At 55.5% G+C, this 14,560-nt stretch overlaps 1 protein-coding gene across 1 annotated transcript in view; it reads right to left on the bottom strand.

Annotated features, from left to right (window-relative positions):
* Window positions 1-537: 537 nt before the first annotated feature.
* Window positions 538-14,560, bottom strand: part of LOC119968063 (ubiquitin-conjugating enzyme E2 L3-like) — a 23,096-nt gene continuing 9,073 nt past the window's right edge. Inside the window, exons 2-4 of the mRNA XM_038801163.1 lie at window positions 13,605-13,751; window positions 6,679-6,865; window positions 538-707 (exon numbers count right to left, since the gene is read on the bottom strand). Coding sequence (XP_038657091.1) covers window positions 553-707; window positions 6,679-6,865; window positions 13,605-13,751 — 489 coding nt within the window. The 3' untranslated portion in view covers window positions 538-552. The remainder of the gene's footprint in view (window positions 708-6,678; window positions 6,866-13,604; window positions 13,752-14,560) is intronic.

Raw genomic sequence — 14,560 nt, 5'->3', positions numbered from 1 at the left:
CGTGATCGCCTTCCCTCCCCACCCCCCCACCCTCCAATCCTTCTCCTTCCCTCCCTCCTCCACTAATTTTTCCCTCTTTTCCTTCCACTCCTCCCCTTGCCCTCCGTCCCCCCTATTCCTGCTCCCTCCCTCCTTTCCCCCTCCCAACCTCCCCTGCCATAGTCAAATCCCTACAACCGCTCACCCTGCCCCACTCCAGCTCGTTCCCAACCTACCCAGATGGGCGGAGGGGTGTGGGGGGGGGGGGGGGGGGGGGGGGGGGGGGGGAGGAGAGGCGGAAGGACTGGTATGGGGCATTGAGGGCCACACAGGAGGAAACTCCCCCTTCCCCCTTTCCCTCACTTGAAAATAAAACGACAACAATGACGAGAAAAGATCACGAGACCGCGCATTAACCTGAAAGAGTGAAAGACTACAAGGGGATCAGCGGTGGATCATGATGGGGCGTTCGGGGAGGTGGAGTGGAACGGTGGAGGGGTCGGAAAACGGAGGGATTAGGATCGGTCAGGGGTCAGAGGGTGGGGGGGAGGGTCAAAGGCCGAGGGTCGCCCTTCAATTGGTCGGCCGCTTCTCGCTGTATTTTTTTGTGTGCTCCTCCGCGTTCTGGAGGAACTTCTTGCGATTCTTGCTGTATTCTTCCGCCAGCTCGATCCGTAGGGGGTGCTCCGGTTCGGGATTGTCAATCAGGTTCACCAGGGATTCAATAACTGCCGGGAGCGAGGGGAGGGCGGAAGAAAACAGAGACGGGTCAATAAAACGAGAGGGCGGAGAGCTCCCTTTGGCCTTTGCCCACCCCGCGACCAGCCGCGCACAGGCCACGAGGTGTGGGGGTCTGTGGGGGGTCAAGGAACACCGGACGTCTGATGTTCCCCTCTCTCTGTTACGCAGCAGTAATCCTACAGCCAGTCCAAGTGGGATAGTGAGGGAGTGCACTGGGCAACGTCAAATCAGGAACACCATCGTCAGCAATAATAGCCCACTCAGACCCCCGCTATCCCTCCATCGGTCTGTGTGTCTCTCTATCCTTCCGTCTGTGTCTCTCTCTCTCTATCCCTCCGTCTGTGTCTCTCTCTATCCCTCCGTCTGTCCCTCTCTATCCCTCCGTCTGTGTGTCTCTCTATCCCTCCGTCTGTGTGTCTCTCTATCCCTCCGTCTGTGTGTCTCTCTATCCCTCCGTCTGTGTGTCTCTCTATCCCTCCGTGTGTGTGTCTCTCTATCCCTCCGTCTGTGTGTCTCTCTATCCCTCCGTCTGTGTGTGTCTCTCTATCCCTCCGTCTGTGTGTGTCTCTCTATCCCTCCGTCTGTGTGTGTCTCTCTATCCCTCCATCTGTGTCTCTCTCTCTCTCTCTATCCCTCCATCTGTGTCTCTCTCTCTCTCTCTCTCTATCTCTCCGTCTGTGTCTCTTGCCCCTCCGTCTGGTGTCTCTCTCTATCCCTCCGTCTGTGTGTCTCTCTATCCCTCCGTCTGTGTCTCTCTCTCTCTATCCCTCCGTCTGTGTCTCTCTCTATCCCTCCGTCTGTGTCTCTCTCTATCCCTCCGTCTGTGTCTCTCTCTATCCCTCCGTCTGTGTCTCTCTCTATCCCTCCGTCTGTGTCTCTCTCTATCCCTCCGTCTGTGTCTCTCTCTATCCCTCCGTCTGTGTGTCTCTCTCTATCCCTCCGTCTGTGTCTCTCTATCCCTCCGTCTGTGTCTCTCTCTATCCCTCCGTCTGTGTCTCTCTCTATCACTCCGTCTGTGTCTCTCTCTATCACTCCGTCTGTGTCTCTCTCTCTATCCCTCCGTCTGTGTCTCTCTCTATCCCTCCGTCTGTGTCTCTCTCTATCCCTCCGTCTGTGTGTGTCTCTCTATCCCTCCGTCTGTGTCTCTCTCTCTCTATCCCTCCGTCTGTGTGTCTCTCTATCCCTCCGTCTGTGTGTCTCTCTCTCTCTATCCCTCCGTCTGTGTGTCTCTCTCTCTCTATCCCTCCGTCTGTGTGTCTCTCTATCCCTCCGTCTGTGTGTCTCTCTATCCCTCCGTCTGTGTGTGTCTCTCTATCCCTCCATCTGTGTCTCGCTCTCTCTCTCTATCCCTCCATCTGTGTTTCTCTCTCTCTCTCTATCCCTCCGTCTGTGTGTGTCTCTCTATCCCTCCATCTGTGTCTCTCTCTCTCTCTCTATCCCTCCATCTGTGTCTCTCTCTCTCTCTCTATCCCTCCGTCTGTGTGTGTCTCTCTATCCCTCCGTCTGTGTGTCTCTCTCTCTCTATCCCTCCGTCTGTGTGTCTCTCTATCCCTCCGTCTGTGTGTCTCTCTATCCCTCCGTCTGTGTGTGTCTCTCTATCCCTCCGTCTGTGTGTGTCTCTCTATCCCTCCGTCTGTGTGTGTCTCTCTATCCCTCCGTCTGTGTGTGTCTCTCTATCCCTCCGTCTGTGTGTGTCTCTCTATCCCTCCGTCTGTGTGTGTCTCTCTATCCCTCCATCTGTGTCTCTCTCTCTCTCTCTCTATCCCTCCGTCTGTGTGTCTCTGTCTCTCTATCCCTCCGTCTGTGTGTCTCTCTATCCCTCCGTCTGTGTGTCTCTCTATCCCTCCGTCTGTGTGTCTCTCTATCCCTCCGTCTGTGTGTCTCTCTATCCCTCCGTCTGTGTCTCTCTCTATCCCTCCGTCTGTGTCTCTCTCTATCCCTCCGTCTGTGTCTCTCTCTATCCCTCCGTCTGTGTCTCTCTCTATCCCTCCGTCTGTGTCTCTCTCTATCCCTCCGTCTGTGTCTCTCTCTATCTCTCCGTCTGTGTCTCTCTCTATCCCTCCGTCTGTGTCTCTCTCTATCCCTCCGTCTGTGTATCTCTCTCTATCCCTCCGTCTGTGTGTCTCTCTATCCCTCCGTCTGTGTCTCTCTCTATCCCTCCGTCTGTGTGTCTCTCTCTATCCCTCCGTCTGTGTCTCTCTCTCTATCCCTCCGTCTGTGTCTCTCTCTCTATCCCTCCGTCTGTATCTCTCTCTATCACTCCGTCTGTGTCTCTCTCTCTATCCCTCCGTCTGTGTCTCTCTCTATCCCTCCGTCTGTGTGTCTCTCTCTATCCCTCCGTCTGTGTGTGTCTCTCTAACCCTCCGTCTGTGTCTCTCTCTCTCTATCCCTCCGTCTGTGTGTCTCTCTATCCCTCCGTCTGTGTGTCTCTCTACCCTTCGTCTGTGTCTCTCTCTCTCTATCCCTCCGTCTGTGTGTCTCTCTATCCCTCCGTCTGTGTGTCTCTCTCTATCCCTCCGTCTGTGTCTCTCTCTCTCTATCCCTCCGTCTGTGTCTCTCTATCCCTCCGTCTGTGTGTCTCTCTCTATCCCTCCGTCTGTGTGTCTCTCTATCCCTCCGTCTGTGTGTCTCTCGATCCCTCCGTCGCTGTGTCCTCTCTATCCCTCCGTCTGTGTGTCTCTCTATCCACCAGCCGTCTGGTGGGTCTGCTCTATCCCTCCGTCTGTGTGTCTCTCTATCCCTCCGTCTGTGTGTCTCTCTATACCTCCGTCTGTGTGTCTCTCTATCCCTCCGTCTGTGTGGTCTCTCTATCCCTCCGTCTGTTTGTGTCTCTCTATCCCTCCGTCTGTGTGTGGCTCTCTATCCCTCCCCTTCCGTCTGGTGTGTGTCTCTCTATCCCTCCATCTGTGTGTCTCTCTCTCTCTCTATCCCTCCGTCTGTGTGTGTCTCTCTATCCCTCCATCTGTGTCTCTCTCGCTCTCTCTCTATCTCTCCGTCTGTGTCTCTTGTTTCTCCGTCTGGTGTCTCTCTCTATCCCTCCGTCTGTGTGTCTCTCTCTATCCCTCCGTCTGTGTGTCTCTCTCTATCCCTCCGTCTGTGTGTGTCTCTCTATCCCTCCGTCTGTGTCTCTCTCTATCCCTCCGTCTGTGTGTGTCTCTCTATCCCTCCGTCTGTGTGTGTCTCTCTATCCCTCCGTCTGTGTGTGTCTCTATCCCTCCATCTGTGTCTCTCTCTCTCTCTCTATCCCTCCGTCTGTGTGTGTCTCTCTATCCCTCCATCTGTGTCTCTCTCGCTCTCTCTATCTCTCCGTCTGTGTCTCTTGTTTCTCCGTCTGGTGTCTCTCTCTATCCCTCCGTCTGTGTGTCTCTCTCTATCCCTCCGTCTGTGTGTCTCTCTCTATCCCTCCGTCTGTGTGGGTCTCTCTATCCCTCCGTCTGTGTCTCTCTCTATCCCTCCGTCTGTGTCTCTCTCTATCCCTCCGTCTGTGTCTCTCTCTATCCCTCCGTCTGTGTCTCTCTCTATCCCTCCGTCTGTGTCTCTCTCTATCCCTCCGTCTGTGTCTCTCTCTATCCCTCCGTCTGTGTCTCTCTCTATCCCTCCGTCTGTGTCTCTCTCTATCCCTCCGTCTGTGTCTCTCTCTATCCCTCCGTCTGTGTCTCTCTCTATCCCTCCGTCTGTGTCTCTCTCTATCCCTCCGTCTGTGTCTCTCTCTATCCCTCCGTCTGTGTATCTCTCTCTATCCCTCCGTCTGTGTATCTCTCTCTATCCCTCCGTCTGTATGTCTCTCTATCCCTCCGTCTGTGTCTCTCTCTATCCCTCCGTCTGTGTGTCTCTCTATCCGTCCGTCTGTGTGTCTCTCTCTATTCCTCCGTCTGTGTCTCTCTCTATCCCTCCGTCTGTGTCTCTCTCTATCCCTCCGTCTGTGTCTCTCTCTATCCCTCCGTCTGTGTCTCTCTCTCTATCCCTCCGTCTGTGTCTCTCTCTATCACTCCGTCTGTGTCTCTCTCTATCACTCCGTCTGTGTCTCTCTCTCTATCCCTCCGTCTGTGTCTCTCTCTCTATCCCTCCGTCTGTGTCTCTCTCTATCCCTCCGTCTGTGTCTCTCTCTATCCCTCCGTCTGTGTCTCTCTCTATCCCTCCGTCTGTGTCTCTCTCTATCCCTCCGTCTGTGTCTCTCTATCCCTCCGTCTGTGTGTCTCTACCCCTCCGTCTCTCTATCTCTCTCTCTCCACTCTGTGCTGTACCTGTCCTGGGAGAGCTCGATGCTGACACTGGGTATAAAGTGGGGGACACACTGTCAGGGTAATGTAGAGGGAGCTCTACACTGTATCTAACCCGTGCTGTACCTGTCCTGGGACAGCTCGATGCTGACACTGGGTATACAGTGGGGGACACACTGTCAGGGTAATGTAGAGGGAGCTCTACACTGTATCTAACCCGTGCTGTACCTGTCCTGGGACAGCTCGATGCTGACAGTGGGTATAAAGTGGGGGACACACTGTCAGGGTAATGTAGAGGGAGCTCTACACTGTATCTAACCCGTGCTGTACCTGTCCTGGGAGAGCTCGATGCTGACACTGGGTATAAAGTGGGGGACACACTGTCAGGGTAATGTAGAGGGAGCTCTGCACTGTATCTAACCCGTGCTGTACTTGTCCTGGGAGAGCTCGATGCTGACACTGGGTATAAAGTGGGGTACACACTGTCAGGGTAATGTAGAGGGAGCTCTACACTGTATCTAACCCGTGCTGTACCGGTCCTGGGAGAGCTCGATGCTGACACTGGGTATAAAGTGGGGGACACACTGTCAGGGTAATGTAGAGGGAGCTCTACACTGTATCTAACCCGTGCTGTACCTGTCCTGGGAGAGCTCGATGCTGACACTGGGTATAATGTGGGGGACACACTGTCAGGGTAATGTAGAGGGAGCTCTACACTGTATCTAACCCGTGCTGTACCTGTCCTGGGAGAGCTCGATGCTGACACTGGGTATAAAGTGGGGGACACACTGTCAGGGTAATGTAGAGGGAGCTCTACACTGTATCTAACCCGTGCTGTACCTGTCCTGGGACAGCTCGATGCTGACACTGGGTATAAAGTGGGGGGGACACTGTCAGGGTAATGTAGAGGTCAGGGTAATGTAGAGGGAGCTCTACACTGTATCTAACCCGTGCTGTACCTGTCCTGGGACAGCTCGATGCTGACACTGGGTATAAAGTGGGGTACACACTGTCAGGGTAATGTAGAGGGAGCTCTACACTGTATCTAACCCGTGCTGTACCTGTCCTGGGAGAGCTCGATGCTGACACTGGGTATAAAGTGGGGGACACACTGTCAGGGTAATGTAGAGGGAGCTCTACACTGTCTCTAACCCGTGCTGTACCTGTCCTGGGACAGCTCGATGCTGACACTGGGTATAATGTGGGGGACACACTGTCAGGGTAATGTAGAGGGAGCTCTACACTGTATCTAACCCGTGCTGTACCTGTCCTGGGACAGCTCGATGCTGACACTGGGTATAAAGTGGGGGTCACACTTTCAGGGTAATGTAGAGGGAGCTCTACACTGTATCTAACCCGTGCTGTACCTGTCCTGGGACAGCTCGATGCTGACACTGGGTATAAAGTGGGGGACACACTGTCAGGGTAATGTAGAGGGAGCTCTACACTGTATCTAACCCGTGCTGTACCTGTCCTGGGAGAGCTCGATGCTGACACTGGGTATAAAGTGGGGGACACACTGTCAGGGTAATGTAGAGGGAGCTCTACACTGTATCTAACCCGTGCTGTACCTGTCCTGGGAGAGCTCGATGCTGACACTGGGTATAAGTGGGGTACACACTGTCAGGGTAATGTAGAGGGAGCTCTGCACTGTATCTATCTCGGCTCAGTCCTCATTTCCAGCTGGTGTGTGTGGGGGGGGGAGAGAGACGGTGTTTCGGGCTCCGGGAGTTTTTACCTTGTATTGTTTTGGTTGCTGGTTTCCAGTTGTCTGCGCTGATGATTGGCAGACAGACCTGTCCCTTCTCGTCGATGTTTGGGTGGTAAATCTGCGTCTTGAAGGTGACTTTGGGAGGTTTGAAGGGGTAATCTGAGGGGTAATTGATGTGGATCCTGAACGCTCCCTTGTCGTAAGGCGGCTGTTGCTGTGCGTTGCAGAGGAGGGAGAGAGAGAGAGAGGTTTGAGGTTTAACACAGAGCAATTACTCACCCCTCATCTCCATCCCGCCTCCCGCTCTGGCCCCACAATTTCCACTCCCAATCCCCGGTTCCCCAAGGGGATTATGGGACTCTCGCTTTTATCAATCGAGGGTCGATGACCAAAGCAGGGAGGCCGTGTTTGGAGTTGGACAGAACTCTGGTGAGGCCACAGCTGGAGCACTGTGAGCCATTCTGGTCACCACGTTATAGGAAGGATGTGGTTGGACTGGAGGGGGGGGTGCAGAGGGGATTCACCAGGATGTTGCCGGGGATGGAGCGTTTAAGTTATGAAGAGAAGTTGGATAAACTCGGGTTGTTTTCACTGGGGGAGGGAAGACTGAGGGGCGACCTGATCAAGGTGGACAAGATTATATTGGGGCACGGACAGGGTGGATAGGGAGCAGCTGTTCCCTGTGGTTGAAGGGTCGGTTACGAGGGGGGGACGACACACGTTCAAGATGAGCGGCACGAGGTTTAGGGGGGATTTGAGGAGGAACGTTTTCCCCCCAGTGGACGGTCTGGAACGCACTGCCTGGGAGGGTGACAGAGGCCGGGCGCCTCATATCCTTTAACGATGAGCCCTTGGCACATCTTAACGTTCACGGCTCTGGGTCAAGTGCTGGAAAATGGGATTGGGTGGGCAGGCCAGGTGTTCATGTCTGGGGGCAGACTCGGTGGGCCGGAGCCTCTCCTGGGCTGTGTTATTCTGTGAATCTGTGTGCTGACCCAGGGTGGGGGCAAGGGAGTTCCCAGCCCATCGGCAGGGGGAGGGGGGGGGGGGGGGGGGGGGGGGGGGGGGGGGCAGACCAGGGTCGGCCCGAGCACCGGGCAGATGAGAATCCCTGGGAATCGCCCGGGGGGATGCACGGGGACGGGCATGGCGGAGATTCCCGAGGGTCTGCCCCTGCCAAGCTCTCTCCGTGTCATGGCGCAGTCCACGCGTGTGAGCGCCACGTCGACCCAGAGTTCAGAGTGCGCAACCTCATCCGGCGAGAGGGTGACCCTTCAGTTGTTAACTTTTCTGGGTGCATTAATGAATTTCCATATTGTAGGATGTTCCATCCCTAATTCCATTTGTAGTCTTCTGTTTGCTGCTTCTGCGTGGCTGTTGGTTCTGTCTTCATGATTTAAAGTTCGAACATACAAATTCCACATTTCCATTGGGAAGAGTGGGGCACGTCTGCTATTTCCGCGTCTGTTTAACCCACCTATATAATTGTTTTCGAGCCAATTCAGGATTGGCAAATGCTCTGTAGATAATTCGTCAACTAAGGCATCAATATAGGAATCTAGATGTTCGACAGGGACAAATGCAAGAGCCAGTATCATCTTGACTTGGAACGAAAACTTGCTGTCGTTATTATAACGAGAAGTTAGACCCGAAGCCGCAATGTGCTTCTGCATATTTTGACTAAGGTGAAAGAAGCACCCTTTTAATTCTACGTTTGGAAATATTTGATTGCACTAAATGCCGCGAGTTCAAAATCACATACAATTGATTTTGGGTTTACGGTGGGCTCAATTTCTTTTATCATTTCAAAAACCCTTGAATGTGAGACTTTTTGCTTGTTAGGTAAAAGAGCATAAAGTACTGGGATGACGCCTCCGAATTTTTGAGCCAGTACAATATAAACCTGAGAAAATAACTTCGGAGCTATCTTAAAGGTTCCATCGTCATACCAAACTTCTAATGAAGCCAACTGTTGCAACCAACTTCTCCTTCCAAACAGCAAGATTCTGTCTTCTCTGGGACCACTGTCTTTTAGTAAAAAAACTTCCTTCTGGTTTGACTCTGTTTCGTAGGTCGCATATTCATCAGGGATTGCTAACTGATGAAGGTCACTTGGGTCTGGCGGAGGGACGCTAATTTGATTCCGTTTCCGTCGAATTGTTTTCTTCAGAGCAGACGCACAGGGTAGTGATCCTTGTTCCGCTTGGGAAACATTCGCCAAAACTTCATTAATCAATACACTTGGGTTTTCCATTGTCTCCTCGGCTCGGGTTTTAATTTTTGTAGTCGTCCTTGCCACTTCTATTCGTATTGGTGAAGAGTCATGGGTGTGAGTATTTATGAATTTCACTACGTTTCCAAATCTTGTGTGAATTCTTGCTTTACATGGGGCAGCAGGGTAGCATGGTGGTTAGCATAAATGCTTCACAGCTCCAGGGTCCCAGGTTCGATTCCCGGCTGGGTCACTGTCTGTGTGGAGTCTGCACGTCCTCCCCCTGTGTGCGTGGGTTTCCTCCGGGTGCTCCGGTTTCCTCCCACAGTCCAAAGATGTGCGGGTTAGGTGGATTGGCCAAGCTAAATTGCCCGTAGTGTCCTAATAAAAAAGTAAGGTTAAGGGGGGGGTTGTTGGGTTACGGGTATAGGGTGGATACGTGGGTTTGAGTAGGGTGATCATGGCTCGGCGCAACATTGACGGCCGAAGGGCCTGTTCTGTACTGTTCTATGTTCTATGTTCTACATCTGCTGAGCTCTTCACATCGCCAAAACATCAAATCGCCTTCGGTTTTACTGAATTTATCAAAAATGAACAAATATCCATTATGAGAAAACTTCTCTTTGCCTCGCTGACTTAAAATTTGCTCCATTGTAAAGGGTTTAAAATTGGAAGAATTAAAATTGAAGTAAAGGGTTTACAATTGGAAGAATTAAAATTGAAGTTCCTGTCCTGAAGGTAATTTGTGTTCTGTGGAGGAGCAGATTTATTTGTTGACAAATAGGTGTGTTGGTAATTGAGTAACTTGTGGATCTAGTTAGTCGGTAATTATCGGTTTCATATTTATTTCCTCATTGCAGCTGAGTATGAGGGATCTAAATGACTCATTTGGTGATTCCCCTCCATGTGGCTTGCGCATGTGCTTTTAACATAAAATAAGTCTCCATGAATTTCAATTTTAAATAAGTATTTTAACCTCCATTAATTTTTATTGAATTTGAAATACCACCGGTCTGAACTGTGATATAACTTGGTTCGCCGGCCGGTCTATCTATCAAATGCTTGGTGCGGGCCGTTCAAAAGTTCCCCGCCGCCGACAGCCTTTACCATGAATTTCAATTTTTAGTTGGGCTGGCGATGAGTTGGGCTGGCGATGAGTTGGGCTGGCGATGAGTTGGGCTGGCGATGAGTTGGGCTGGCGATGAGTTGGGCTGGCGATGAGTTGGGCTGGCGATGAGTTGGGCTGGCGATGAGTTGGGCTGGCAATGAGTTGGGCTGGCAATGAGTTGGGCTGGCAATGAGTTGGGCTGGCAATGAGTTGGGCTGGCGATGAGTTGGCTGGCGATGAGTTGGCTGGCGATGAGTTGGCTGGCGATGAGTTGGGCTGGCAATGAGTTGGGCTGGCGATGAGTTGGGCTGGCGATGAGTTGGGCTGGCGATGAGTTGGGCTGGCGATGAGTTGGCTGGCGATGAGTTGGGCTGGCGATGAGTTGGGCTGGCGATGAGTTGGGCTGGCGATGAGTTGGGCTGGCGATGAGTTGGGCTGGCGATGAGTTGGGCTGGCGATGAGTTGGGCTGGCGATGAGTTGGGCTGGCGATGAGTTGGGCTGGCGATGAGTTGGGCTGGCGATGAGTTGGGCTGGCGATGAGTTGGGCTGGCGATGAGTTGGGCTGGCGATGAGTTGGGCTGGCGATGAGTTGGGCTGGCGATGAGTTGGGCTGGCGATGAGTTGGGCTGGCAATGAGTTGGGCTGGCAATGAGTTGGGCTGGCAATGAGTTGGGCTGGCAATGAGTTGGGCTGGCGATGAGTTGGGCTGGCGATGAGTTGGCTGGCGATGAGTTGGGCTGGCGATGAGTTGGGCTGGCGATGAGTTGGGCTGGCGATGAGTTGGGCTGGCGATGAGTTGGGCTGGCGATGAGTTGGCTGGCGATGAGTTGGGCTGGCGATGAGTTGGGCTGGCGATGAGTTGGGCTGGCGATGAGTTGGGCTGGCGGTGAGTTGGGCTGGCGATGAGTTGGGCTGGCGATGAGTTGGGCTGGCGATGAGTTGGGCTGGCGATGAGTTGGGCTGGCGATGAGTTGGGCTGGCGATGAGTTGGGCTGGCGATGAGTTGGGCTGGCGATGAGTTGGGCTGGCGATGAGTTGGGCTGGCGATGAGTTGGGCTGGCGATGAGTTGGGCTGGCGATGAGTTGGGCTGGCGATGAGTTGGGCTGGCGATGAGTTGGGCTGGCGATGAGTTGGGCTGGCGATGAGTTGGGCTGGCGATGAGTTGGGCTGGCGATGAGTTGGGCTGGCGATGAGTTGGGCTGGCGATGAGTTGGGCTGGCGATGAGTTGGGCTGGCGATGAGTGGGCTGGCGATGAGTTGGGCTGGCGATGAGTTGGGCTGGCGATGAGTTGGGCTGGCGATGAGTTGGGCTGGCGATGAGTTGGGCTGGCGATGAGTTGGGCTGGCGATGAGTTGGGCTGGCGATGAGTTGGGCTGGCGATGAGTTGGGCTGGCGATGAGTTGGGCTGGCGATGAGTTGGGCTGGCGATGAGTTGGGCTGGCGATGAGTTGGGCTGGCGATGAGTTGGGCTGGCGATGAGTTGGGCTGGCGATGAGTTGGGCTGGCGATGAGTTGGGCTGGCGATGAGTTGGGCTGGCAATGAGTTGGGCTGGCAATGAGTTGGGCTGGCAATGAGTTGGGCTGGCAATGAGTTGGGCTGGCGATGAGTCAGCGGCGATGAGTTGGGCTGGCGATGAGTTGGGCTGGCGATGAGTTGGGCTGGCAATGAGTTGGGCTGGCAATGAGTTGGGCTGGCGATGAGTCAGCGGCGATGAGTCGGCAGCGGAGTTGTCCTAGACCCGGCTCGAGGGAGGGGGATTGTGCAGGGAGACTGCCCCACAGAGAGGCCCCACAGAGGCCCCACAGGGAGGCCCCACAGGAGGCCCCACAGGGAGGCCCCACATGGTCACGCCCACTGACCCTGGCGCCTTGACGAGCAAGAAGTGTGCCCAGTTCCAGCTCCTGTCAGACCGCTTGACGGCTCTGGAGCTGCGGATGGACTCACTTTGGAGCATCCGCGATGCTGAGGAGGTCGTGGATAGCACGTTTAGCGAGTTGGTCACACCGCAGGGGAAGGTTACTGAGGGAGATAGAATATGGGTGACCAAAAGACAGAGCAAGAGTAGGAAGGCAGTGCAGGTGTCCTCTGTTGGGGGAGATAGCTCGCCAGGGGAAGGCAGCAGCAGCCAGGTTCATGGCACCGTGGCTGGCTCTGCTGCACAGCAGGGCAGGAAGAAGAATGGCAGGGCTATAGTGATAGGGGACTCGATCGTAAGGGGGAATAGACAGGCGGTTCTGTGGACACAATGGAGAGTCCAGGATGGTATGCTGCCTCCCTGGTGGAAGGTTCTGATGTCTCAGAGTGGGAGAAGGTCATTCTAATGGGGGATGGTGAACAGCCAGTTGCCGTGGTGCATATCGGCAGCACAGATCTTGGTAAGGAAATGGGATGAGGTCCGAATTTAGGGAGTTAGAAGCTGAACTAGGGCCCCACGTTCCCCAATCTCCTGGAACCACCCTCCACCACCCCACCCCCCCTTCCCCCCCCCCCCCCCCCCCCACGGATCACCACGCGTTGCCCATTCTCCCAGATCCCCACCTCGGCGCTCCCCCCCCCCCCAGGATCACCGCATGTTCCCGTTCTCCTGGGACCTCCCCCTCCTCGACACTCCCGCCCCGGGGTCACCGCACGTTCCCGTTCTCCCGGACATTCCCCTCCTCGGCACTCCCGCCCCGGGAACACCGCATGTTCCCGTTCTCCCGGACCTCCCCCTCCTCGGCACTCCCGCCCCGGGAACACCGCATGTTCCGTTCTCCCGGACCACCCCCTCCTCGGCACTCCCGCCCCGGGGTCACCGCGCGTTCCCGTTCTCCCGGACATTCCCCTCCTCGGCACTCCCGCCCCGGGATCACCGCGCGTTCCCGTTCTCCCGGACATTCCCCTCCTCGGCACTCCCGCCCCGGGATCACCGCACGTTCCTGTTCTCCCGGACCTCCCCCTCCTCGGCACTCCCGCCCCGGGAACACCGCATGTTCCCGTTCTCCCGGATCTCCCCCTCCTCGGCACTCCCGCCAAGGGATCACCGCACGTTCCCGTTCTCCCGGACCTCCCCCTCCTCGGCACTCCCGCCCCGGGAACACCGCATGTTCCCGTTCTCCCGGATCTCCCCCTCCTCGGCACTCCCGCCCCGGGAACACCGCACGTTCCCGTTCTCCCGGACATTCCCCTCCTCGGCGCTCCCGCCCCGGGAACACCGCGCGTTCCCGTTCTCCCAGACCGCCCCCTCCTCGGCACTCCCGCCCCGGGGTCACCGCACGTTCCCGTTCTCCCGGGCCTCCCCCTCCTCGGCACTCCCGCCAAGGGATCACCGCACGTTCCCGTTCTCCCGGACCTCTCCCTCCTCGGCACTTCCGCCCCGGGGTCACCGCACGTTCCCGTTCTCCCGGACCTCCCCTCCTCGGCGCTCCCGCCCCGGGATCACCGCTCGTTCCCGTTCTCCCGGACATTCCCCTCCTCGGCACTCCCGCCCCGGGATCACCGCTCGTTCCCGTTCTCCCGGACATTCCCCTCCTCGGCACTCCCGCCCCGGGATCACCGCGAGTTCCCGTTCTCCCGGACATTCCCCTCCTCGGCACTCCCGCCTCGGGAACACCGCGCGTTCTCCCAGCTCCAGTGCCGGACGGACATACCGGTAAAATAAGCGCCTGCCAGAAGAAGACATTGTCATCGGCTTCCATGTTGCGAATGTACGCTTTGTCCGCAAACTTAATGTCGCACAGCTCCTGGGAGGGGGGATGGGGGGGGAGCAGAGCACAGGAAAAATCAATCAAAACCTTCTAAGCGACACGCCAGGCCGAGACTCCGGAAAACCGAGGCAACGGCACGGTGGACCTGATGAATTTCCCGCACGCCCAGATCCGCATCGCTGGGGACCCGGTTTCCCAATCCAGACCAGGGACCGAGATTTCAATTTCAAAAAGCAAGGGGATTAATACCAATCCGAATCCCAGCCAGGCCTCCAGGCCCATCGCAATCCAATCAAACAGCCCACTCAGAGGCTGGGCAATTAGAGGTTGCAGGGGCTGGAGGAGGTTACAGAAATAGGGAGGGTTGTAGGGGATGGAGGAGGTTACAGAGATAGGGAGGGGTGTAGGGGCTGGAGGAGGTTACAGAGATAGGGAGGGTTGTAGGGGCTGGAGGAGGTTACAGAGATAGGGAGGGTTGTAGGGGATGGAGGAGGTTACAGAGATAGGGAGGGGTGTAGAGGCTGGAGGAGGTTACAGAGATAGGGAGGGTTGTAGGGGCTGGAGGAGGTTACAGAGATAGGGAGGGGTGTAGGGGCTGGAGCAGGTTACAGAGATAGGGAGGGTTGTAGGGGCTGGAGCAGGTTACAGAGATAGGGAGGGTTGTAGGGACTGGAGGAGGTTACAGAGATAGGAGGGTTGTGGGGACTGGAGGAGGTTACAGAGATAGGGAGGGTTGGCGGGCCTAGAGGAGGTTACAGAGATAGGGAGGATTGTAGGGACTGGAGGAGGTTACAGAGATAGGGAGGGCTGTAGGGGCTGGAGGAGGTTACAGAGATAGGGAGGGTTGTAGGGGCTGGAGGAGGTTACAGAGATAGGGAGGGTTGTAGGGGCTGGAGGAG

The sequence above is a fragment of the Scyliorhinus canicula genome, chromosome 6 (genome assembly GCF_902713615.1).
Source record: "Scyliorhinus canicula chromosome 6, sScyCan1.1, whole genome shotgun sequence".
Lineage (NCBI taxonomy): Eukaryota > Metazoa > Chordata > Chondrichthyes > Carcharhiniformes > Scyliorhinidae > Scyliorhinus > Scyliorhinus canicula.
Note: the sequence above shows the minus strand (reverse complement) of the source record. Positions and strands in the feature narration are given on the sequence as shown.